Raw genomic sequence first — 22595 nt, 5'->3', positions numbered from 1 at the left:
GTGTTACTTATAGTCTCAAAATGGTTTTAATGCAACTATGTGTACTACTCCCTTCAAAGAGCTGAGTGTAATGGAAAGAGGCGTGAGAGACCTCTGTGCACAGCTGAGTACGAGTACATCAGTGGGTCTAGCTTTAAAAAAAAACAAAACGGATGTCTCACTGGTCCTTGATTGGCCGCTTAGTTAGAAAGTACTCATCAGAGCTACACTGTCTTGATCCACGCTCAATCATCCAGGTAAGTAAATCCCAGGAAGTTGATTCCGTTAATCTGGAAGGTGTATTTTTAGTGTCATCCAAGGGACTTCTTCCATCTCGGCTACATTTGCATGATAACTGAAGCTAGCACCACTGACTAACAATGACCAACGCCATTTTTCTGGGCCATGAGAGCTAGGCTGTGCTTGTTTGAGAAGGGAGTAGTACACACTGTAGCTCAAAAACTTATTCAAACAAACAAGGATGCTGTGATGATGTCTAAAAATTATTTCTTATTATTTCTTTTCAAGTTAGATGAAAAAAAAAGTGCTTTTCCTGCAAAAACAAGGACCTTTCTAAGTGACCACAAATTTATTATAGCAAAAGCTGACCGTACTGTCCCAGCAGGTGCACTCAGCCAAGAGATCCTCGATATGCACTGCAAATGCAGACAGATTTATAGTTAAATGCCTACATCAGGTTTAATATGTGCTGCATCAATAATCTATAAATCTGGAGAATGCAGTCTATTATTATCTGGGGCCTGGCTGAATACTGAAGCATGCCAAGTATACTGTCCGGTGAAAAATCATACCAGCTGTCTTTGGAAGCTTAAAACACCTTCACCTGGCAGACTCTACTAAAAACCTAAATGGTCCAACAGTGAAGAGTGGCACCGACCAACAATGCAATTCCATTTTTAATTGGTCCTTATTTAAGAAACACATTTATAAAGCAGTTTAGATCTCACATATCTCACTTCATGTAACCACAGATGGTTCGCAGTATGCAATTTAGAGTCTTCATAAGGAATATGCACATAGCTGCCCAATCAGAAAAATAACTGGCGTATGAAAGCAGCCATATCGTTAAGTGCAGCTTTCTAAATGACAGTAGATTTGTGAAAACGAGTATTCTTCATTGTAACTTCATCTGCAAATAACTAATATTCCCTGCCTACATTTTTTAACTACAGTGCAGCTCAGACTAAGCGATGGTTTGTTTTTTTTAAAGACTGAAAAGCTAAATAAGGCACAAATTACTTTACTGGGAAAAAACCTACTCAGAAAGTCATTTTAAGAAAATATTGAGGGGGGGGGGGGGGGGGGGGGGGTAATTTAGCTGGATTACTACACGGACTGAGTTAAACTGCATATACTTAGGTCAGATTAAGTGCTTCTGCATATCCTGACTGTCTTTCCCTCAAGTATCCTTTTAACGTAGACCAAACAAAGGTGTGGCAGGTGAACGAGTCTGTCTAAAGTTTTTCCTTTACAAGATTTCTTCTGTGAAAGGTTTAGAAAGGATGATGTGCTTCTGCCATTTAGGGTAAAAAAAAAAAAAACAAAAAAGAAAGACTGCGCAGAGCAGCATAGCCTGGCCATCCAAGCACGTTTAAACGAACCCAAAACATGACCTAATCTTTGACTGAGCTCTTTTTGGTTAAGCGATTTCAAGCAGCAGGATATATATGAGAGCCAAATCAAGATAACTTTGTAGCTATAGTCTGAGAGTTGTTTCAGTTTTGAGTACAATATAATTTACTATTAGTGAGATTAATGACAAAAGACGAAAATAGTGACTATCTTCACGTATGTATAAATCAGCGTGACAGAAGCAAAGCGTGGGGGTAAATGCTTTCTGAATGTAGCAGCTAGAGCAGGGCCGGAGACACGGGATGTGTGAGGATGGAAGTAGTTCAGCAGTTTTTGGTGTAGTAAATGAAGGTCGAGTGAACCAAAGAGTGCCTGCGGTGTAGCTGATAGCGCTTTCTCCTCAGTTCACTCTGCACTTCCATGCAGCTGGGCTCTGCTCCTGCAGACGCCTCATTTTCTTCCCTAACCACACCCACCAGGCTAAACCCATCACAACACAGACCACAGACTCCACGTAGTAACCGTCCAGTGTCGTCACACAGACGCCGCCTTCCTTCACACACAGCTAGAGGTTTGAACATGAGAGAAAGAATTATTTGAACTTTTAGAGCATTATAGAAGAGAACACACACCATCTTGCCCCATCCTCATCCTCTGATCACTTACCAGAGCCTCTTCAGAAGAGCCGCAGCTCTGCCCAGCAGCCCCCTGGCATTCCTTAGAGGTCAGTGGATCGACCAGCCACAGAGCCACAGTGGAGGGCCAGTTTCCTCCGAGGTTAGTGACCGTGTTCAGCAGGGTCATGTAGGTCCCGCCGATAAGGGGGTCACTCACTTTGGCATGGAAAGCCATGCAGGCCACATACATGCTATACAACGCAACCTGGAGAATAATAAACAAAAAACAGGAGATTAACCAATTTCTTTCAGTCTACTATAACCTGATTTCTCTTGCTTAATTATCTTATTAATTCAGTTTTGTTGGCAAATTTCTAAAGGACTGCAGTCCTATATAGTGTTTCTTCAGGTAGGCCATCAAATCCTCAACTGGCGAATCAGCTAATGATTCACCTGGAACTTCTTCTCATCCAGCACATCCTTGTCACAAGGGGGCAAGCTCTGCATGTCGGATGCCCTTCCTGACAGCCGCAGAGGGGAGTGTCTCTGTCGGTGGACTTGACCAGCGGCCTTTTGCTCCCCAAGTGAATGTTTAAGCCACTTTACTATGAAACGACTCAATCTCAAATCTCATATTTGCTGTTTACCTGCATACACTTTCTGCATCTCTTGAAGCTGCTTTGCAACCCATCTCCACTCAGCTTCTGTTTTCATGCTCTGTATAACCTAATCAGTCCCTGTTGGCATTGATGGCTGCTCTGTTATGGGCTCTTGCTCCTGCTCTGCCAGAACAGAGCCACACTGCCTGATATCAATTACAGCAGATGGAAATAAGAGTCTTCTTTTGACTATAGCGGCTAGTAGTCTTTTCACAGAGGCAGTAAGCTGGAAGACACTGTAGCACTCTGGACTAGAAAATAAGAACAGGAAAGAAATTGCAAACCTGATGCAATGCATAGCTGAGCAGCACTACGGCATAGTAGTAAACTGGGAAGGCTCCTTCTTGTTTTACGCTCGGAGTCCACCACACTAGCAGAGCAAACTCCAATCCGATAAGCAGCCTGCAGCATAGAACAAGATCGTTTTAGCTTTCTATTTACTGAATGTGTGCGTAGTGTGTGCAGAATGCGTTACAACCTAAATGGGAAGGCCTTGTAGAAGATGTCCAGAGGTCTGGGCCCTGCTGTGTATCTACTGATGACCACTGGTAGGAAGATCTGGAGAGGTACCATGGGCACTGCTAGCAATGCTAGCTGCTCTTTGGGAACTCCAGCCTCCATCAGCTTCAGACCTGTAACCGCATCTGCTGCAGAGAAACCCATCTGAAACACAAAGAGAGTGGAAAAAATTACATTTCCACCTGGCAAATATCCAAAAGTGACACCTTCATGTATCCAATAGTGACCAAGTACCTTAGCAGTGAGAAGCAGGAGACAAAAGGTAAAGACTGTTGGCATCTTGATGATGGATAATAGCAACTTGTAGGTTTCCATGACACCCTGTGTTTCCTCCGGGGTGGTAGTCGTTCTTCTGCCACGTACATTTTCCCTTTTAAAGATGGCAAGCAGAGTGGTGGAAATCAGGAATACCACACCCCAAAAGAACAAAAAATCTGCACCGGAGGAAACAAAAGACCAAAACTGCTGTTTATTCACCAACAGAAATATATTTGACTTTTTTTTTTTGAGGTTATGGATAGAAAGTACCTGACAAGGTAACAATGCCGGTGTCTTTGGGCACTATTCTGAGGTATTTGTTGCAGAAGTCAGGAGACTCCAGAGCCAGAAAGAGCACATTTCCCAGGAAGTAGCCAGCTGTCTGGCCTACAGAGTTGCATGTAGATGCATAGCCCACATTTTCTCTGGATAACATAGTCAGTGCCCAGCCATCCACAGCTATATCCTTAAATAACAAGGAGGTAAAGAAAGGAAACGCCTTTTATTTATCAATCTAAATAGCTGTCTGTATCATGGTGTTTAAAGAAGCTTACCTGTGTGGCTGCCAGGAAGGCAAGCATGAAGAAGACCGCAGTAAGCGTAACCACATCTGGTCCTCCCTTACTCTGCAGCAGTGAATCAACCTTTGCAGAAAGGTAGAGCATGAAGAGGCCCAAGAGGTACTGTGTGGGCACCAGCCATGATTTCCTGCAGAAACATGAGGAAGACATAATTAGGAGAAGGATGCGCAGTCTAGAGATATCAAGTGTAATAACATGGATACAGATTAAAACATCACGGTAATCAGCATCCAGATGTCTTTCTTACCTCCTACCAAACCTACTGAAGTACAGAGCGTCCACCAGGGGTGCCCACAAAAGCTTGAGACTAAATGGCCAGAAGACAAAGCTGAAGAAGGCTTGGTCTTTGTAGCTGACATTCTTACTCTGCAAAATCAGAGGGATGCTTCCACCTAGTCCAAGAGGAATCCCCTGCAGCACATAGAGAAATAGAAGCAGCGACACATTCCCTAGCTCGCCGCGTATCCCAGACCTGCGAGGCGACCCTCGCAGCAGAAGAGAACCCTGCTCTCTTTCATCTTCTATCCCAGGCTCAGAGAAGTCACTCTCCATGTCGTTCATGTTTTCAGGTGGGAGGGTGCCACCCACCTGCTTCCTCTGCCTCCCGTTCATGTGTCTGATTAAATTTGAGGACTCCATGATGGATTAGTGGGCCTCAACCCTCCAGTCCTATCAGCAAATCTTCAAAAAGGAGATGAGTGAAAACAACTGATACAACTAAACCGATTTTTAGTTGAGAGATTTTTAGTTGAAGCTGCTATAAATGCCTTCAATCATTTAGTTTGTACAATGACAGCATTATGGGAAGCAGAATCATGCTGATCAAAGCAGATAGGTTTATATCATTTTAATATGCAATGGAGCAGCAGTGAAAAGGTGCAGTGAGCAACAAACAGTGAAATGGGGAATTCACTGGACTGAACAATTCTGATGAAGACGAGAAAGTGAGTTTGTGAAAAACGCTGCATGCACATGGCAACACATCAGAAAAAAGATGACCACATACCAGTGCGCCTGTGCAAATACTTTGCATTAATCATAAACTGTGGCAGTCACTCATTTTTGGGGTTGATGGTAGAACTGACGACTGCATGGAATCACAAAAAATCAAAATAAAACTAAGTTAAACCCTGATCTATGATAAATAAGAGTACAGTAAAGAGAAATAAGTCCAATGGAGATGCTAAGGTTCACTATATTCAGAGTACAATAAGACGCAGGGTCCCGCTCTCATCTGAAAACTACCAAGTGTAACAGAAAAGTAGAAATAAAACACATCAAATCAATATAAGACGTTTTCAAGTACATACAAAGCACATGTAAGTTGAAAAGGTGAAACAAATGAATTTAGACATACCTGGTGATGGCAGCATGCCAGATCATAAAACACAGGCGGTTGAATCACAGAATTAATCAACGGAAAAATCAGCTCATTCAGTTTTTTCATTCAGAGGTAAGACACATCTTCATAAAGACGAGAAAACACAAGGAAATGAAAAGCGTTTCACTTAAAACTCTCACATCGGTGGACATCAACACAGCCGAGCAAGGAAATGCGACAAGTACAGCTTACAAATGTGTCCGGCGCCTACAGCTGACGTGTCAAAATATGACTGCATGTAGTTCCGCTTCAGTGTAGTAACGTCTAAATATTGGTAAAAATACACTCAAGCGGAACTCCAGTTGGTATAATTCACATAAAGCATATTACACAAAATGTAAAGTTAACTTTAAATAAAAATCAGACCTACAAAAAATAATGAACTGTTAAGTTCTAGTTTAGTGCTGTAAATAAATGCAGTGAGTACAAATGTAAAATTAAATCGCATAATTCATATAATTATAATAATCATATCATTTCTGTCAATTTTCGGTCATTCAGCCACAGTGTTGGAGATAATGTTAAATGTTAAGAACAGGAAGTTAGTTAGTGCGTGAAGTGATAAAGTTTGCAGTTAATAAAATTAACAGTTTACATATTTTGATGTATGTCCATTTACTAGTTTTCCAGCAGTATTTTGACATATAACAGCCACAAAATACCCAATATCTCATTTACATTAAAACTACAAAACTGTATTACAAACAATTTTCTGTATTTTTAATCTTTGTTGTTTTTTTTATTTTTATTTGTCGCCCCAGCTTTTAACACTTTTTTACAGGGTTTTATTGTGTGTGTGTTTGTGGTTTGTTTTTTTGTCACAGTTTACACACAACCCTGTTTTTTCTCTTTTGTGTGTGTGTGTGTGTGTGTGTGTGTGTGTGTGTGTGTGTGTGTGTGTGTGTGTGTGTGTGTGTGTGTGTGTGTGTGTGTGTAGTAAACTACCGAGACTATAAACAATAAATACTTTTTGGATAAAGCTTATCTCATTTTAATCCCATCTCATTTTAATTTCATATTTCGTCTCTACCTGAATCTCTTTTGGCTGTAAACTTGTAAGAGTGAAAATTTGTTTAAAAAAAATCACCAACAAACCAAAAACAAAATTTGAACATGGGTGGGTGCTTTGTGCAATAAACTTAATTGAATCACAGTTTTTCCACAGTGTTGTGATTCTAATCATTCACAGTGGTTTGGACGACTTTTCCACATGCAGCATTAGGATAGTGTTGCTGCAGTTCAACCTCTTTCAGTGTGCAGTAATTAGTAGTTTGCCTAACGATGAATGTAATGATCCATAATGCATATTAATTAAGCTGCTGTATTATTGTATGCTGCATAGCAGCCCTGGATTATGTTAACCAATTAGGAAATTTTATTCCTGCATCTTTATTGAATGCCTGTTACTGCAATCACGCTTCTTCTCATTCATCTTTTAGACTGTAGGGTGAGTTGAGCTACTCCTGAACTTTGAGAATCCAGATGAAAGCACATGATAGCGATACTGTAAAATCAAAATGAAGAAGATACGGATCGAAAACTCTTCGACCACCCCACGGGTTTTAAACAGGGCTCACACTGATGTTTTCTCCTCGATCAAAAGGTCTTTTGGCGAGGGTCATGATAAACACATTACCCCACATTTAATTCAGAGAAAATGAATGACAGCATGCTTGGCCTTGTGGTTGCCATGAGTGCATGTGAAGCTGCTTATCCTCACAGATGGCATGTGACAACACACACGGGCATATTTGAGAATATCAGCATGTGATGGAGACTGTGAAGCTGCAGTTGCACTCGTGTGAGAATGTCTGTGTCGGTGTAAATCTACACTGAACTGCTCTGGGGCTCCACGCTGCTAGCAGCTATGATATGTCTGAATTACTCTATTGTAACCCCATAAAATTTGACAATCAATATGCACAAATTATGTCATCTAGAGGGCTCTTGTATCAAACTATATATGAATCACCAAAAACCTGCAGACAGGGATCCTGAGCCTACTTTTACACCATATGCTGGGGTGAATTATTCAAACCATGCCAATGATTAGGATTATTTGAGCAGATTACTTTATGTCACATGAGGACTGCTACAGTGGTTACCTTATTGGTTGGTTTATATCATCTGACTGGCCTTAAAGGACACATTACAACACATTACAACAAATCTATGACTGGTATTTTCCCCTGGTCACGTTATGTTGTTCATCACATTTTCCACTGGATGGTGCTTAAATCAGCACATCTGAATATACTGTAGTAATTCTCAGATTCACGCACCTTAAAATAGTCCAACTCCCCTTCTCAGGGATATTTAATGGCTATCTCGTTTTTCACTTAACACGTGACTGACCTTGTGATCTCCAAAAACTGGCTTTTTCTTTTTTCATCAAGCCTCCAGAAATAATACTTTAAAGTGTGGCAAACTTGAAGCATTCATTGCTTCTTCTTGTTGCCAAATGACTGAGAATCCAAACTGGAGACGGAGAGATGGCTACATAGCAGCAATTTCTGCAAGCAAGTTGGGCCTGGGTGGGTGCTGGTCTTTGAAGTATGCAATAATCTATAAGTATAGAAACTGTGGCCACTGCAACATTATTATTGGCGAACTGAATGGAAACTCAATGAGTGAATGTAACTCTTAGTTTCTTCTTTAAGCTGCCTGAAAAATACACGGGAACAGTTTAATGTCACCCACACCTGGAACATCTAGTACAGTAGATGTGTTAAAGTACAGCGAGTTCCTCTCACATATTTGATGCTCCTGCCTGACAGAGACTGAGGTGTTATCACTGGAGCTACCTTATATTTTAGCATATAGCGTTAAACTATTCCTGAAATTCACACTTTTGTCTGTTTTGACTGATAGACTCATTTTAAGTTCCCAAACAAACGTATAGTAAGGATAGGCTGAGGAACGAAATTTAGCTAGATGCCCAGCCCCCACGGGGGCCCTTCTCCCTTACTCTGGTTATTTAACTTTTCGCTCCACCCATGACATATTCGCGCTACATATTTACTTAGCCTGCTCCCACTATGAAAGTTATTTCCCGGCCAGAGGAGGAGAGACTGTGACATCTTCAAACCAACAGCCCAATCTGCTTTTCCAACAGTAGTCGGCGTGCTGAGCCAGGAGCTAACCAGCAGCCCTCTCTCTGTGAGACCTGGGACAGCGAGGCGAAGGGGAGAGCTCATTCCACAACACGGCAGTCATCCATGGCTCTGTGCAACGGAGACAGCAAGGTCAGTTGAGCGGGAGATACCCGGGGCTCCAGTATAAGGTAGCCCTGGTTACTTAGTGCTAGGACCCGGGTTAGTGCTGTAGTCCTCCCCCCGGTTAATTTCGGCCTCTGTGTACCTCGGGGGGGAAAGTTAAGAGAGCATGCAACGTTATCAACAGTGCTGCTGAGGAGGAGCAGTGTGTGCCTGTTGCAGTGTTACATTAACATGTTGCTCATAGCTGCTAACAAGCCGGACGTGATAATTAATTGATGTTAAACCGTGAAAAAAAGGTTTCACTGATTTTCCCAGTAAACGGGGTTGCCCTTCTCTTATGGTGGACCCCCCAACCCCCAAGACACTTCAGCTCCAAGCACCGCGTGGGTTTTAGCATAGCTCCGCTAACCTAGCAGCTACTCACAGCACTGCTAACAGGCTAACGCTCGTTACTACTGTTTATTCCAGCGGTGCGCTAGCTCGCTACACTGATAAACTGTTAGCTAGCTGTGGCCGGGCGCTCACAGTTTGTAGTGACAGCACCGCAGAGCAAGAATGTTGTTTTACGATAGCGTCCGTGTTCTTTAAGTAACCGGAAATTGTGCTTGTGCTGAACTAATTTACCTCAAGCGGTAGCTGTCACACTCTTCGTGCTAACGTTCGTTAACTGTCAGTTTGCTAACATCGTCACGAAGCTAGTGTGTGAGCCAACTTGTGGTTTACCTGTCTAACAATTGCAGCGGCTTACAGCTGCCTTATCAGCTGATATGGTGAAGTTTGCTCTGGAACAATAGTGTTTTTTCTCTCGTGATTACTCTGCTTCGCCCATGTTATTACCGGTTGTGCTTTAAAGGTTAAAATTGGAGGTGAGGGGGGTACCCAGCAAGTTGTTTTCAGAAACATTTACGGCGGAAGTTTCCCACTGACCACGTGGGATAATGTTTGTCTAATGTGTACCCACTTCGGCTGTTTATAAAGAATAATTTACTGAATTTAATTCACTGTAGACTGGATGGCACACTTCCCACAGAGCATGCATGCGTTTAAATAAATAACATTTGCATATAGATGAGTGCTGAGGATCAGAGTTTGAACTGCTTCAAATACTGAGATCTCAGTCTTGATAATGTCTAACTTGTGAGATTCATGTGATGGGCTGAATGGTTGCAGCACATTTCACAAAATTTGCTGTCCCTCTCTGTTTCAGGTCACATGGCAACAATTATGTTAGGCTTTATTGAGTCACAGCGCTGGAGGAGAGTAAACTCAAGAAGGAATTGAGTTACCTTCTGCTGTCAGACCACTAGAAAGCTAGTCACCTCACATGCAAATCTTCACTAATCTTTCTAAATGTGTGTCCACAGCTGGAGATCAGCAGCGCAGAGCAGAATGGGTCATGTGAAGGGGCGGTGGCGATCCTCGATGCCGGGGCGCAGTACGGGAAGGTGATTGACCGAAGAGTGCGAGAGCTGTGCGTACGCTCTGAAATCCTCCCTTTAGAGACCCCGGCCTTTGCTATCAGAGAACAGGGCTTCAGGTGAGCACATAAACGCATCGCTACTTGAGATGTTTTATTTCATGCCTGTCATCATGTTTAAACACACTACTGTGTCAATGTAGAAGCTTTGAAGTGCTTTATAATACAGTTTTACATGATTGTTTTCTTTGTGTTTCATGCCTCAGGGCAATAATTATTTCAGGAGGTCCAGCATCTGTGTATGCGGAAGATGCCCCCTGGTTCGACCCTGCCATATTCACTATAGGAAAGCCCGTCCTTGGGATTTGCTATGGGATGCAGGTATGCACACAATAAAATAAACTGTGATTGTATTCTTAAGAAAACCAAGTCTACTTCCACAAGGTTCTTGTCAAGGAAACATTTTTTACACAGATTGCCTCTAAGTAGCAACACGTTACTGTCACTCTGCTTGAACCAGCTCCTCAGCTCTCCCACACCAGCTGGGAATTAATTCACCACCTTCTTCAAGAGTACTTTTACACTGGTGGAAGAGAAGAGTAATACTTACTCTCTTTTCCCAGTGAGACAAAAAAGTAACAAGTACATTTCTTTACATTGCAGGCAGTTTCACACTCCAGGCAGTTTTACACTCCCTGTAGCATATCTGTTTCCATTACTTACCTCTGGTGTGTGTGTGTGTGTTGCAGATGATGAATAAAGTTTTTGGAGGAACGGTACACAAAAAGAGTGTAAGGGAGGATGGAGTCTTCAGCATTGGACTAGACAACACTTGCTCCCTTTTTAGGTATTGTAATTTCTTGTAACTTGGATATGTAGTGTTTTGTTATGTTCTACATACAGACCACATACATAGTAGTTGTTTTCATGCTGATGTAAAGGGGCTATTACACAAATAATGAAGAGTCTAAGGTAGAGGGTGTAGTCTTTATTTCAAAGTGCTGAAAACAGTAACATGCATAGCCGATTTAATGAATTGTGTGTGTGCTAAACCTATCAGAGGCCTTCAGAAGGAGGAAGTAGTCTTGCTGACCCATGGAGACAGTGTGGATAAAGTGGCAGATGGCTTTAAAGTGGTGGCCCAATCAGGGAACATCATTGCTGGTGAGCAGGACACAAGAAATGCTTCAATCCTGTTGAATATAATTCACAAGTATATTATGGTAAACTACAAAAGCAGCTTTATTTGGACTTGATGTTAAGTAAGCCTGAGGCTGTATCATATATATTTACATCTCACATAGCCTTTGAAGATGATGCTAATTTGTGTTCTGGGTAAAAGTGCTTTTCCCCGACATCTAAACTCTTGGTTTTTTCTTAAAGCTTACTAAATGAGCCCCTTAAAACATCTCGGTTTTCTCTTTAGGGATCGCCAACGAGCAGAAAAAGCTGTATGGGACGCAGTTTCATCCTGAGGTCGACCTGACGGAGCGAGGCATGGAGATGTTGCGTAACTTCGTGTTTGAGATTGCGGGCTGCACGAGTAACTTCACCGTACAGAGCCGCCAACAGGCCTGCATCAGTGAGATCAGAGAAAAAGTTGACAAGTCGAAAGTGCTGGTGAGTGATGATTCGGGGGAGGGGGGGGAGACCAAAACTACTGAATATTTACTGTGGGAGATGATTTAACTAAAAAGCTGACAGTGAAGTGTGGTAGTCACTCAGGAGGCGATGACAGTAGCAATGGTGGGAAGTTAAGTAGAACCAATTAAACTCTCAAATTAAACCCTGTTGCATCTGAAAAGAAGGTAGCTCACTCCCAGAGTGGTTTTAAACTGGGTTTCATCTCAGGGGAGGGTGAAGGCGATAATTGAGTGTGGAAAATGGGCTTAAAGTACTGATATTATACTGTACAGTGTGTGGGATAGTTGGTAATATCTGTGACAATACTCTTATTCTGCTGTAGCGTGTTCCTGCAGCGAATACAGCATTTTGGATCATTTCCAGGAGCCGGTTTAATCTTCTCTTTCTTAGGCTTAATATTTAACAGCCTGCCAACAGATGAAACACCAGATGTGTGTATGACTAATAAAACAAGAAGCCTAAATAAATATAAGCCACACATTTGCAGATAATTAGTGGGTACTCTGAGTTGTGAAAATTGGGGCCAGGTGGTGAAGAATCAGATTTAATCTTTGCTCAGCTTTATCTCTGAGACACTGTTGCTTTCTGATGATACTCGCAGGTGCTGCTGAGTGGTGGAGTAGACTCAACAGTCTGCACAGCCCTCCTGAACAAAGCTCTAAACCAGGACCAGGTGATAGCAGTTCACATCGACAACGGCTTCATGAGGAAGAGAGAAAGTCAGAGCGTGGAGGAGGCCCTGACCAAGCTGGGAATCAAACTCAAAGGTAGGGATCCAAATTCTGCAGTTCTTAAGCGTGCACATAAGGTATTTATTTGAAATTCAATTTTATCACACTTTATTTTTCTTTTTTTCTGAATTCATTGCACTCTTTCAATTACGTTCAGGTTCTTATTTTGAATAGTTTTCACTTCATGGAGTTACCCTTTCCAAAATGTTGTGACTAAAGCACATTTTTTGTTTATTTAAAAAAGGCTAGCAGGCTTCTGTACCTGCTGCTGGCTGAACGGCTGTTTTCACCAGATGCACAGATATTCATTACAGCGCACAGCGGTTACAAAGTTAAAAGATGGTTAAACTTTGACCTTCTTTGCTCACTGAAGTGACAAACCTTGGCTACACAGCATAAGCCACTGCAAATAATAATTTTCAGACAACCATGGTGCCATCGGTGTGACCTGTCTGAAAACTGCTTACATCAGTAAACACAGGTGCATTCTGGGAAAACATTATCTGCCAAAGCCAGATCCCTTTCTCCTTGTTGCTTTATTATTTTGGTCACCCTGCTCCACCACACCAGTTTTATTCTATTCAGCTTTGTAGTTGAGTAACAAAACCACAAGCTTACACCTGAGAGTGAAAGTAAAGTTGGGATTGAGTTTTTGTTTTGCTGTTAACCCTGTGGTTCGTCTTCCTTCAGTGGTAAATGCAGCGCACACCTTCTATAATGGAACAACAACTCTTCCCATCTCTGAGGAGGACAGGACACCACGGAAACGCATCAGTAAAACACTGAATATGACCACCAACCCTGAGGAGAAAAGGAAAATTATTGGAGACACATTTGTCAAAGTGAGGATAAGTTTGAGTACTTTATTGGAAAGTGTTATTTATTGATGGTGACATTTAAGTTCTTTTCTCTGCCACCGTACTGTTCTGACTGTATGAATTATCCTACATCACAGGTGGCAAATGAAGTGATTGGAGAGATGAATCTGAAACCAGAAGAGGTTTTCCTGGCACAGGGTACCTTGAGGCCTGATCTTATTGAGAGCGCCTCTCACCTCGCCAGTGGTAAAGCAGAGGTCATCAAAACACACCACAACGACACTGAGCTAATCCGCAAACTCAGAGATGAGGTAAATCTAATTTCCCTAACCTTCTTAGCTAGCTACTTCAGTTTATAGCGATATTATTTGCAATAACGTAGATGCATGGTTCAAGGAGAGCTTTATTGGAGTTGAAATCATAATAAGAAGCACAACATTTACATCGCTTACGCTCCAGCTCACAACACTACTGACGCGTCTTTGTCTTATTAGCGTATTCATTGTCATGGATTATTTGCTATTTGTTGTTATGTGCAGCCTCTTCTTGTGAATGCACAGCTGTTTGACATATAAGCGTAACGCTAGTCCGCTCACTGTGCATTGCTGATTCTCATCTGTTGTAATCCTCCAGGGAAAAGTAATTGAACCGCTGAAAGATTTCCATAAAGATGAGGTGAGAGCACTGGGGAGAGAGCTTGGCCTGCCAGAAGAGATTGTTTCTCGGCATCCTTTCCCTGGCAAGTACATAAACTCACAGGCCTATAATGTGACTGTTCTGACTGAACTTTATAAAAGTGTAAATATAATTACTGAGTCACACTAGAAGACTTACATCCTTCATTTGCTAAAAGTGTAAATATAATTCCTGAGTCAGACACTCAAAGACTCAATTCCTTCATTTGCTCAAAGTGACAGTCATTCCTCTTTTTCTCTAGGTCCTGGTTTGTCCATCAGAGTGATTTGTGCAGAGGAGCCTTACATCTGTAAGGATTTTGCTGAAACAAACAACATTCTCAAAATCATTACAGACTTCTCTGCAAGTGTCAAAAAGGTAAAGGAACTGCTGATGTACAGCGAAATCCCAGCAGTCTGATATCATTTGTCTGTATTGTTATCATAAAGCGTCTTGTCACTGTTTTTACTCGTGTAGTTGCAGATAACTGCAAGATATTGCACACTAACTCAAATGTTGCGATGTGATAAGCTTGGATGGCAACCCTCCAAACATGCTTTGAGGAGATTGAACTAACACAGCAGATTGTATGCTCTGTTTGCTCTGAAGCTTGCTGCTAATTTTACTGATAATCACTGGAAACACTCCTCAGCTAGTTTTATCACTTCAGTTGTTTTGGGCAATCGATAAAGTTTTATTTTCAGTTACAATTTTGGCTTCCAACAAATTAATTTTTCCCCCAAATTCACTCCCAGCCATGTTGTGCTAGATACAGGTCAGTTCATACTCATGAATTTACACTTGTGGTTAAATAAAATCTCCTGACAGGGCTGATGGACATATTGTAAGCTCCCGTGAAAGAGGATATTGGTATGCCATTTGATGAAAGAGCAAGCAAAAATTTTGCGCAGTTTGAAATTGATAAAGTGTTGTTGAAAACTACTAGTCACATCGTCAGAGCTTCAGTGGTTTGTATAGTGCAGGCTGCTGTCTTTCAGTTCCACACTTACAAGGTGCTTTTATTCCCGTCTCCTCTCCAGCCCCATGCCTTGCTGCAGAGAGTCAAGTCGTGCATATCAGATGAAGAGGAGGAGAAGCTCATGCAGATCACCAGCCTTCATTCACTCAATGCCTTCCTGCTGCCCATCAAAACTGTTGGTGTCCAGGTGAGACAGCTGATCAAATTACATACCGTTAAAGAAATAGGAAAAGACATTGGACAGAAACTGCTGGCATATGTTTTGGTCAGTAAGAAAATGTAAGTTTTATTGACAATTTGTGGATATTAATGTAAACATCATCTTTCCCGTGTGATTTTGTAAAAATCTCATCTATTTATCTTTAGTCATGATTAAGATAACGTGGAGAATCCAAGTGTCCTCAGGTCGAGTGAAACCTTGACAAAGTATATGTTGCCAGCTGTTTGTCTGTTTCTGCGTTATAACTGTAATTAAGTGGTCAGCCACAGGACCAAGACACACCCAAACAAAGAGTGTCAGATTCTCCGTTTTAGAGTCTTTCTCCCTGTAGTCTGTGGAGGGTGTGTCCTGTAGTAACCGTTAAATATGCCAAAAATGTTGAATTAGTCACCACTACTTTCCTCCCCACAACGCTGCAGTCAGACAGTGTGTAGGTGTCTGTTAGTACTTCCTGTCTGAAGCCAGAGGTTTAAATTTGCCCTCAACCTCAAAATGGGACAGACTGTGGGCAAACACTGGCAGCTTTTAGCGGCTTTTCTAAAAGTGGAAGCTGACAGGTTATTTAGAAACTTTTAGTTTTGTCACACAAAAACAAATTTTACCAAAATGCCTTTCATACTTTATAACATGTATGAGACGTTGATTTTTGGCTAGATGTAAGAATAAGAACATTTCCTGTCTCAGGGTGATTGCCGGTCCTACAGTTATGTGTGCGGTGTCACAAGTAAAGAATCTCCACACTGGGAATCGCTCATGTTCCTGGCCAGACTCATCCCTCGCATGTGCCATAACATCAATAGGTAAGTCATAAAATCAGGTTTCATTTGTCCACCCTCAGTGGACAACTGGGCAAAACACTTAGATTCTCTCTTTTTCCAGAGTTGTGTATGTATTTGGGTCCCATATGAAGGAGCCGCCAACAGACATTACTCCAACTTTCCTGACCACGGGTGTTCTGAGCACGCTCAGACAGGCTGACTTTGTAGCTCATTCTATTCTTAGAGAGTCTGGTAAGTGCACGCTTTCAAATGTTTAAAACCTCATCTATTTTAGAATATTTAAGACTGAAGATGATTTAAAAGGGGAAAATACCCCCAAACAAACATTGTTATTGCAAAGAAGAAAACAAATCAAATCAAGACAAGTAGTAGAGATGGTAGATTTATTCATTTAAAACAGGAAGCACATTCTCCAGGAAGAGATTACTCCTGTTAGGCTAGAAATGTTTCATTAAGGATAAAACAGTGTTGCATTGATTTGCAGTGATGCTTTCTGCCTTACCAGCATACCATGTGACCATCATCAGATCTGCTGTGTAGTACTGTTAAAGTAAAAATTAAACTAGGCATGTTTACATTTTAGTTAACTGATATAAGAATTAAGACCAATTTTCAGAAAAACCTGTAACTAAATGAAATGACATTGTGTGTTAATAAAATATACAGGAAATAACTTTAGTTTTAGTCTTTATAATTCAAATTATTATTCAAATTAGGGATGTTCATAGCAACTAAGAAAGTAATTGCTAGGGGGGAAAAAACAAAACAAAAGAGTCTAGTCTAAGAGTGTGTTTCCAAAGCTGTAGTTGGTTTCCTGTGGACAGAAAGAGTTGATGAGTTTGTAAACTTGTAGCTTTTTCCTGTGGTTTGGTTGTTTTCACACAGCAAAAAGTGCAAGTGGACTCAAAGCAAACCAAAATGTGTCACGAGAGAGAATGTTGAGTTCCCTCATTGGCCAGATGTGTCTGGGGCGGGAGCAACAAAAGTAGACACAGGAAGAAGATGCTGTGAGAGAACGGAGAATTTACGTTCATTTCACGGTCTCCTGTACAGACCTTTGCACGTTTATAGTTCCTTCCCACATTGAGAATACAGAACAGGTGTAACAGTTACAAGTTTTTAGTTCAAACGTGTAACGCGCAGCTGGTAGTTGGTTCAGATCTTGGTCGGCTCACGTTCACGCCACGAACAAACCATTCTGGAGTCTGTTTGGAACTGCAACAAGACCACCTCCTCCAAATGGTCTCAGTGTGATGTTTTTGGTCTGAACCAGAGTATGATTACCGTGTTCACATCTGCACCAAGGGATTAAACCAATGCTAAATATATAAAAGCATAACATAATATTAAAATATGACAAATTACAATAAACTATCCAGCCATTTTCTTTCGCTTATCTGAAGTTAGGTCGTGGGGGCAGCAAGTAGGGAAGCCCAGACCTCCCTCTTTTCATTTGCCTCCTCCATCTTATCTGGGGAAACGTCAAGTAGTTCTCAGGCCAGCCAGTTGAAATAATCTCTCCAGGGACCTCCTCAGAATAGGATATTCCCAGCTGGAACACCTTACACAGGATGTGACCACCTCAATAGGCTCTTCTTGATGTGGAGCAGTAGTAGGAGTAGCACCTCTACTCTCAGCGTCTCCTGAATCACCAAACTCTTCACTGTGTTGCTCAGGGAGAGCCCATCCACCCTTCAGAGGAACCTTATTTCTGCTGCTTGTTGCTATGAAAACATTATTTGTCCTTAAAAAAAAAAAAAAAAAAACTTAATAGTGTTATCAAAACGATCAAGCCTAGATCAGCAGATTTCTGGAGTTTGTCAACAACAATGCTCTGTCTTTTCTGCCAGGTTTTTGTTTCCTTTGGCTATTTTATGCTTAACTTCTGTTTCCCCCTTCAGGCTATTCTGGGAAGATCAGCCAGATGCCGATCATCCTCACCCCCCTGCACTTTGACCGTGACCCACTGCAAAAGCAGCCATCATGCCGGCGCTCCGTGGTGATTCGTACCTTCATCACCAGCGACTTCATGACAGGAATCCCTGCTATGCCAGGCAACCATATCCCAGAGGAGGTATACCATCGTTAAACCTTTACAGCTAATATTTTTCTACATATCTTTCTTTCATGGCTCCTAATTCTGGTTTTCAGGATTGGAAATGAGTGACCCAGGAATTATTTAAATAATAATCATGTCAACATTTCTCTTTATTTGTGTGTTTTAAGAGTTTTTTTGTCTTGTCTGATTCATCAGGTGGTGCTGAAGATGGTAAATGAGATCAAGAAGATCCCAGGTATCTCCAGAGTCATGTATGATCTGACCTCCAAACCACCCGGCACCACAGAGTGGGAATAAAATGCAAACATGACATCACAGTGTAGAGAACACACACACACACACACACTCACACACATATATATACACACACACACACACACACACACACACACACACACACACACACACACACACACACACACACACACAGTGCACAAACACAATAGATATCAGTGAGGGCTGGTGAACTGCTCTCCTTTTCTGTCCTTCCACCTTTATCCCCTCCCAATCTCCCTCTGCTACCTCCCCCATCTCTTCCCTTATCTTTAACATTCCCACGGAAGGCAGACTGTACTGTGACAGGCTCACACACAAAGCCACTACTGCTCTGCTCTCCCCACCACTCTACCCCGGTCTTAATATTTTTGGCGATAGGCATTGATAAATCTTGGTTATTGATAATATATTGTCTGTTTTTGTTTTGTTTTTAAAAACCTTCATGTACAACAGTGTATTTCCTCGCTACAGTGAAAAGGTAAATTGCTACTTCCAGGTGGCCAGAAGCTGTGAAAGTTCAGTGAGTGGACTTGGTGTTGTGCCTCAGGATGAATAAAACATGAAAGCAAGCAAACTGTAGTGTTATTAAAAGAAAAACAGAAAGGGGTGGGGGTTAAAAATCTATAGCCTTTTTTGTTTTCCCCTTCAGATGTTTTTGTTAAATTCTTGTAGGTGAGAATGTTCTCGGCCTGAGACTATCTGATTTGTTCATTTCACTTCCTACCAAAGGTGGTGTGAACAGAAGTACAGCTGAACAGATGAGCTATGTGACCAATCAACATAAAAAAAAAAATAAAATAAAAAATTTTGTTTGTTTTGCTTTGACATAAGTAGAGTTTGCTGTAGTGATCTGTAACGTTGTGGGCTCTTGACGAAGCTAACATTGTTGACGAGCTGCTGCTGTCGCCCCTGTGGGCAGCAGTCGACCCAAGAATAGCTTCAATATACGGACTAATGTGCAGCTGTGGAGGAGGCCAATATGATGGATAACTTTGTACGTGCCTGTTCTGTTGTTTTACTTTGTTTTTTTTTGGGGGGGGGGGGGGTTTGGTGTGACCTGACCTGGACTCTGAGGATATAACAGTTTCTCCTCATGCTGCAATATGTATGCTTTTTATGAAGAAGAAAAAGGCAAGAGGTCTAATAACTTATAACTACGGTAGAGTTTATAGCCACATTGTGTCGATTGCTGGTGTCACCTCATCATGATTTTTGTTGCTCTTGTTGTGCGAGGGCAAAAACTTTTGCACATTTAGTTGTCGATCACCCGTTCAAGCCTGGGTGCTTTATCAACATAACAAATCACACATCCGGTGGAAACTTCATCCCCGTACATCGTGTCACCCTTGTCGTGTCAAAGGTCCTCGCCCTCTGTTGCCATCTTCGACTAAAGTTCAGTGTTTCAGAAAGGCATTACTGCTTTTGTTTATCTGCGTTCTGTGCTGTCAGAGCGTTCGGCGTATCATAGTCTCTAGTCTCCAGTCGTTTAGACCTCAGTGAATGCGGCGCTCAGGTTTAACTGGGTTTTAAAAGTGTGTAGTATCACGTCAGAAGTGTCACTCGGATGTGGTGGTGCTCATGCCTCCAGAATTTGTTTTTTTTGTGCCTCTCATCCCTCTTATATCCTTAACCTTTAGTGGCAAAGTACTCCTCATGCAAAATGAAAGGGGGAGAAAAAAACCCCAAACTTGTCTTAACTGCAGTGTCCTTCCCTCTGTTCTGCCTTTTTATACATCTGTGTTTATGTTACGTGTCTCCAATTTAAAACGAGAAAAACAAAAAACAATAGCTAATAATGGACATATGACTTTGTAGTTCAATTTGATTGAAATATCCATGAGATTAAGTTATGCAATTCTACATCCGATTATTATTTTTCTGTTTGTGTGTTTTTAGTCAACAATGCTCATTCTCCTTAGTAACGTGCCTCAAACCAAGCCACTGCATGCAGTTTCAACTATGACATTTGTACAATGGAAAACTGAGCTTTAATAAAGATCTCAATGTTGAAACTTACCACTTCTGTGAAAAGCGTCTTATTTGTAACCATTTCTGTTTTGCCTTTCAGAATTCTGTATTCATTTTTAATTTACACAATTACGTTTAGTGGGTAAAAAAAAGCACTGATACATTTCTAATAAAAATGCAGTCAAACACTAATTGTTAACCCACAGTGATATAAAAGTCAACAGAATACTGTAATAAACAAAATTCTAGTTAATATTTTAAAATTAAAGTGGAAGTCTGCAGTTTATATTAACCCATCTTATTCCTAAAATCAGGCTTAATAAAAATGACCTGCCAAAAGGCCCAGTTGGTCCACAAAGTGCTAAAAAAAAAAAAGAAAAGGGCAGTTTTTAAAAAATGTTTTTTTCATAATAATCATCTAACTAAATAAATCTGAGGCAAAAGGAGAAATTGCTGACAATTTCAAGGCCTTTGTATTTTCAGACATTACCCCGGCCTGCCACACCAAAACAAGAATCCAAGCACCTGTTTGGATTCTTGCAGGTACAAAGAATCCAAGCAAAAGCAGGTCTTTTATGACAGCAGGCAAAAACTTGAGTCATGTTTTTATAATGCACTTTTTACTCTTAAGGGCATCTTGAGATGCTCTTGATCTGTCTTGTAAATAGGTGGGTTATTTAATGTTAACATGCTCATTTATAACAGAAGAACTGCAAAGTTGTTGCTGGGCTGCATCAGGTTTGTGTTAACATGATCCCACAATCAACAAACAAGAGTGAATGTCCAAGAAAATTCACCCCAAGGTCAAACCTTAGGACCAAATCACAGGACTTTGATCAATGGAGAACAGTGGACATATTTGGCCAAAACCAAACGCAGCATATCAGCTGTTCAGCACGGCGGTAGAGGAGTGATGATTTGGGCTTGTTTTGCAGCTACCTGAACCCCCCCTCAGTCTTTTAATCAACTTTAAATCAAATCTACAACAGAATATCTGAAAAAGAAAAGGTGACCGTAAAGCTCAGTGAACTGAAGCAACGTTTTAAAGAACAGTGGCCCAAAATTCCTCCACAATGCTGATGATATAGAAAACGATCAGTACAACTTCTTGCTACTGAGGGTTGATCTAAAAGCTGCTGAGTCATGGTGGGATGTACTAACTTTTCACAGGAGTACATACAGTCCTATAAAGGCGTTCATTTCACATGACTACCTTATCTTTCGTCACATCTAAGTTTCTTCAAAATGAACAAATGTGCTTTTAAAACCTACACAGCACATTTAAAACAACATTTAATGTAAATAATTACACATAATTGATTTCTTGCCGATCTCATCAGCATCATTCTGAAACAAATCACAAAGACCTAATCACACACTCCTGCTCCCACGCAGAGACCCCTGAGGTCAAGTTTCATCATTCAACTGTAAATGCAATACAACCAAATATACGAGCTTTTAGATTGCTGCTTTCCTCACTTTAATATTACTTAATGTACTAACACATATACAGTGGGGCAAAAAAGTATTTAGTCAGCCACCGATTGTGCAAGTTCCCCCACTTAAAATGATGACAGAGGTCAGTAATTTGCACCAGAGGTACACTTCAACTGTGAGAGACAGAATGTGAAAAAAAAATCCATGAATTCACATGGTAGGATTTGTAAAGAATTTATTCGTAAATCAGGGTGGAAAATAAGTATTTGGTCACCTCAAACAAGGAAAATCCCTGGCTCTCACAGACCTGTAACGTCTTCTGTAAGAAGCTTTTCTGTCCCCCACTCGTTACCTGTATGAATGGCACCTGTTTGACCTCATCATCTGTATAAAAGACACCTGTCCACAGCCTCAACCAGTCAGACTCCAAACTCCGCCATGGCCAAGACCAAAGAGCTTTCGAAGGACACCAGGAAAAGAATTGTAGACCTGCACCAGACTGGGAAGAGTGAATCTACAATAGGCAAGCAGCTTGGTGTGAAAAAATCAACTGTGGGAGCAATCATCAGAAAATGGAAGACATACAAGACCACTGATAATCTCCCTCGATCTGGGGCTCCACGCAAGATCTCATCCCGTGGGGTCAAAATGATCATGAGAACGGTGAGCAAAGATCCCAGAACCACACGGGGGGACCTGGTGAATGACCTGCAGAGAGCTGGGACCAAAGTAACAAAGGTCACCATCAGTAACACACTACAACGGCAGGGAATCAAATCCCGCAGTG

General features: G+C 41.4%; 2 protein-coding genes across 9 annotated transcripts; one reads left to right on the top strand and one right to left on the bottom strand.

Annotated features, from left to right (window-relative positions):
* Nucleotides 1-1308: 1308 nt before the first annotated feature.
* On the bottom strand, nt 1309-8630 carry slc33a1 (solute carrier family 33 member 1). Of its 7 annotated transcripts, none has more exons than XM_006799846.2 (10): nt 5564-5847; nt 5213-5293; nt 4454-4887; nt 4180-4333; nt 3896-4091; nt 3602-3801; nt 3327-3511; nt 3133-3250; nt 2239-2454; nt 1309-2137 (listed from the first exon to the last, which is right to left on the bottom strand). In XM_006799846.2, exons 3-10 carry the CDS (start codon nt 4843-4845, stop codon nt 1973-1975), a joined length of 1626 nt encoding a protein of 541 aa, XP_006799909.2. In that variant the 5' UTR covers nt 4846-4887; nt 5213-5293; nt 5564-5847; the 3' UTR covers nt 1309-1972. The 7 variants fall into 7 exon arrangements, with proteins under 7 accessions (XP_006799909.2, XP_006799910.2, XP_006799911.2 ...); XM_006799847.2 differs by having other exon boundaries at nt 4454-5293; nt 5564-5670; nt 5780-5841; XM_006799848.3 differs by lacking the exons at nt 5213-5293; nt 5564-5847 and adding an exon at nt 8610-8630.
* gmps (guanosine monophosphate synthase) lies at nt 8576-20408 on the top strand. 2 transcript variants are annotated; one of them, XM_087850878.1, is made up of 16 exons: nt 8576-8832; nt 10170-10342; nt 10489-10603; nt 10972-11069; nt 11283-11386; nt 11649-11842; nt 12468-12633; nt 13288-13439; nt 13553-13726; nt 14049-14154; nt 14353-14468; nt 15131-15256; nt 15974-16089; nt 16169-16299; nt 17970-18142; nt 18323-20408. In XM_087850878.1, the coding sequence occupies exons 1-16, from the start codon at nt 8806-8808 to the stop codon at nt 18422-18424; spliced, it is 2073 nt and encodes a 690-aa protein (XP_087707004.1). In that variant the 5' UTR covers nt 8576-8805; the 3' UTR covers nt 18425-20408. The 2 variants fall into 2 exon arrangements, with proteins under 2 accessions (XP_087707004.1, XP_087707005.1); XM_087850879.1 differs by lacking the exon at nt 8576-8832 and adding an exon at nt 9498-9575.
* Nucleotides 20409-22595: the final 2187 nt, after the last annotated feature.

This window comes from Neolamprologus brichardi, chromosome 14 (assembly GCF_056152115.1).
Source record: "Neolamprologus brichardi isolate AB-2024 chromosome 14, ASM5615211v1, whole genome shotgun sequence".
In the NCBI taxonomy this organism is placed as follows: Eukaryota; Metazoa; Chordata; class Actinopteri; order Cichliformes; family Cichlidae; genus Neolamprologus; species Neolamprologus brichardi.
The sequence above is the reverse complement of the archived record's forward strand: the minus strand, read 5'-3'. Positions and strand labels throughout refer to the sequence as shown.

Coding starts and splice junctions, on each gene's coding strand:
- slc33a1 (XM_006799848.3), bottom strand. CDS start 4,845: ATGGAGTCCTCAAATTTAATCAGACACATGAACGGGAGGCAGAGGAAG. Junction 4,092..4,179: donor CCTTCCTGGCAGCCACACAG/GTAAGCTTCTTT, acceptor TTGTTATTTAAG/GATATAGCTGTGGATGGCTG. Junction 3,802..3,895: donor CGGCATTGTTACCTTGTCAG/GTACTTTCTATC, acceptor CCTCCGGTGCAG/ATTTTTTGTTCTTTTGGGGT.
- gmps (XM_087850878.1), top strand. CDS start 8,806: ATGGCTCTGTGCAACGGAGACAGCAAG. Junction 13,727..14,048: donor TCCGCAAACTCAGAGATGAG/GTAAATCTAATT, acceptor GTAATCCTCCAG/GGAAAAGTAATTGAACCGCT. Junction 18,143..18,322: donor GCAACCATATCCCAGAGGAG/GTATACCATCGT, acceptor CTGATTCATCAG/GTGGTGCTGAAGATGGTAAA.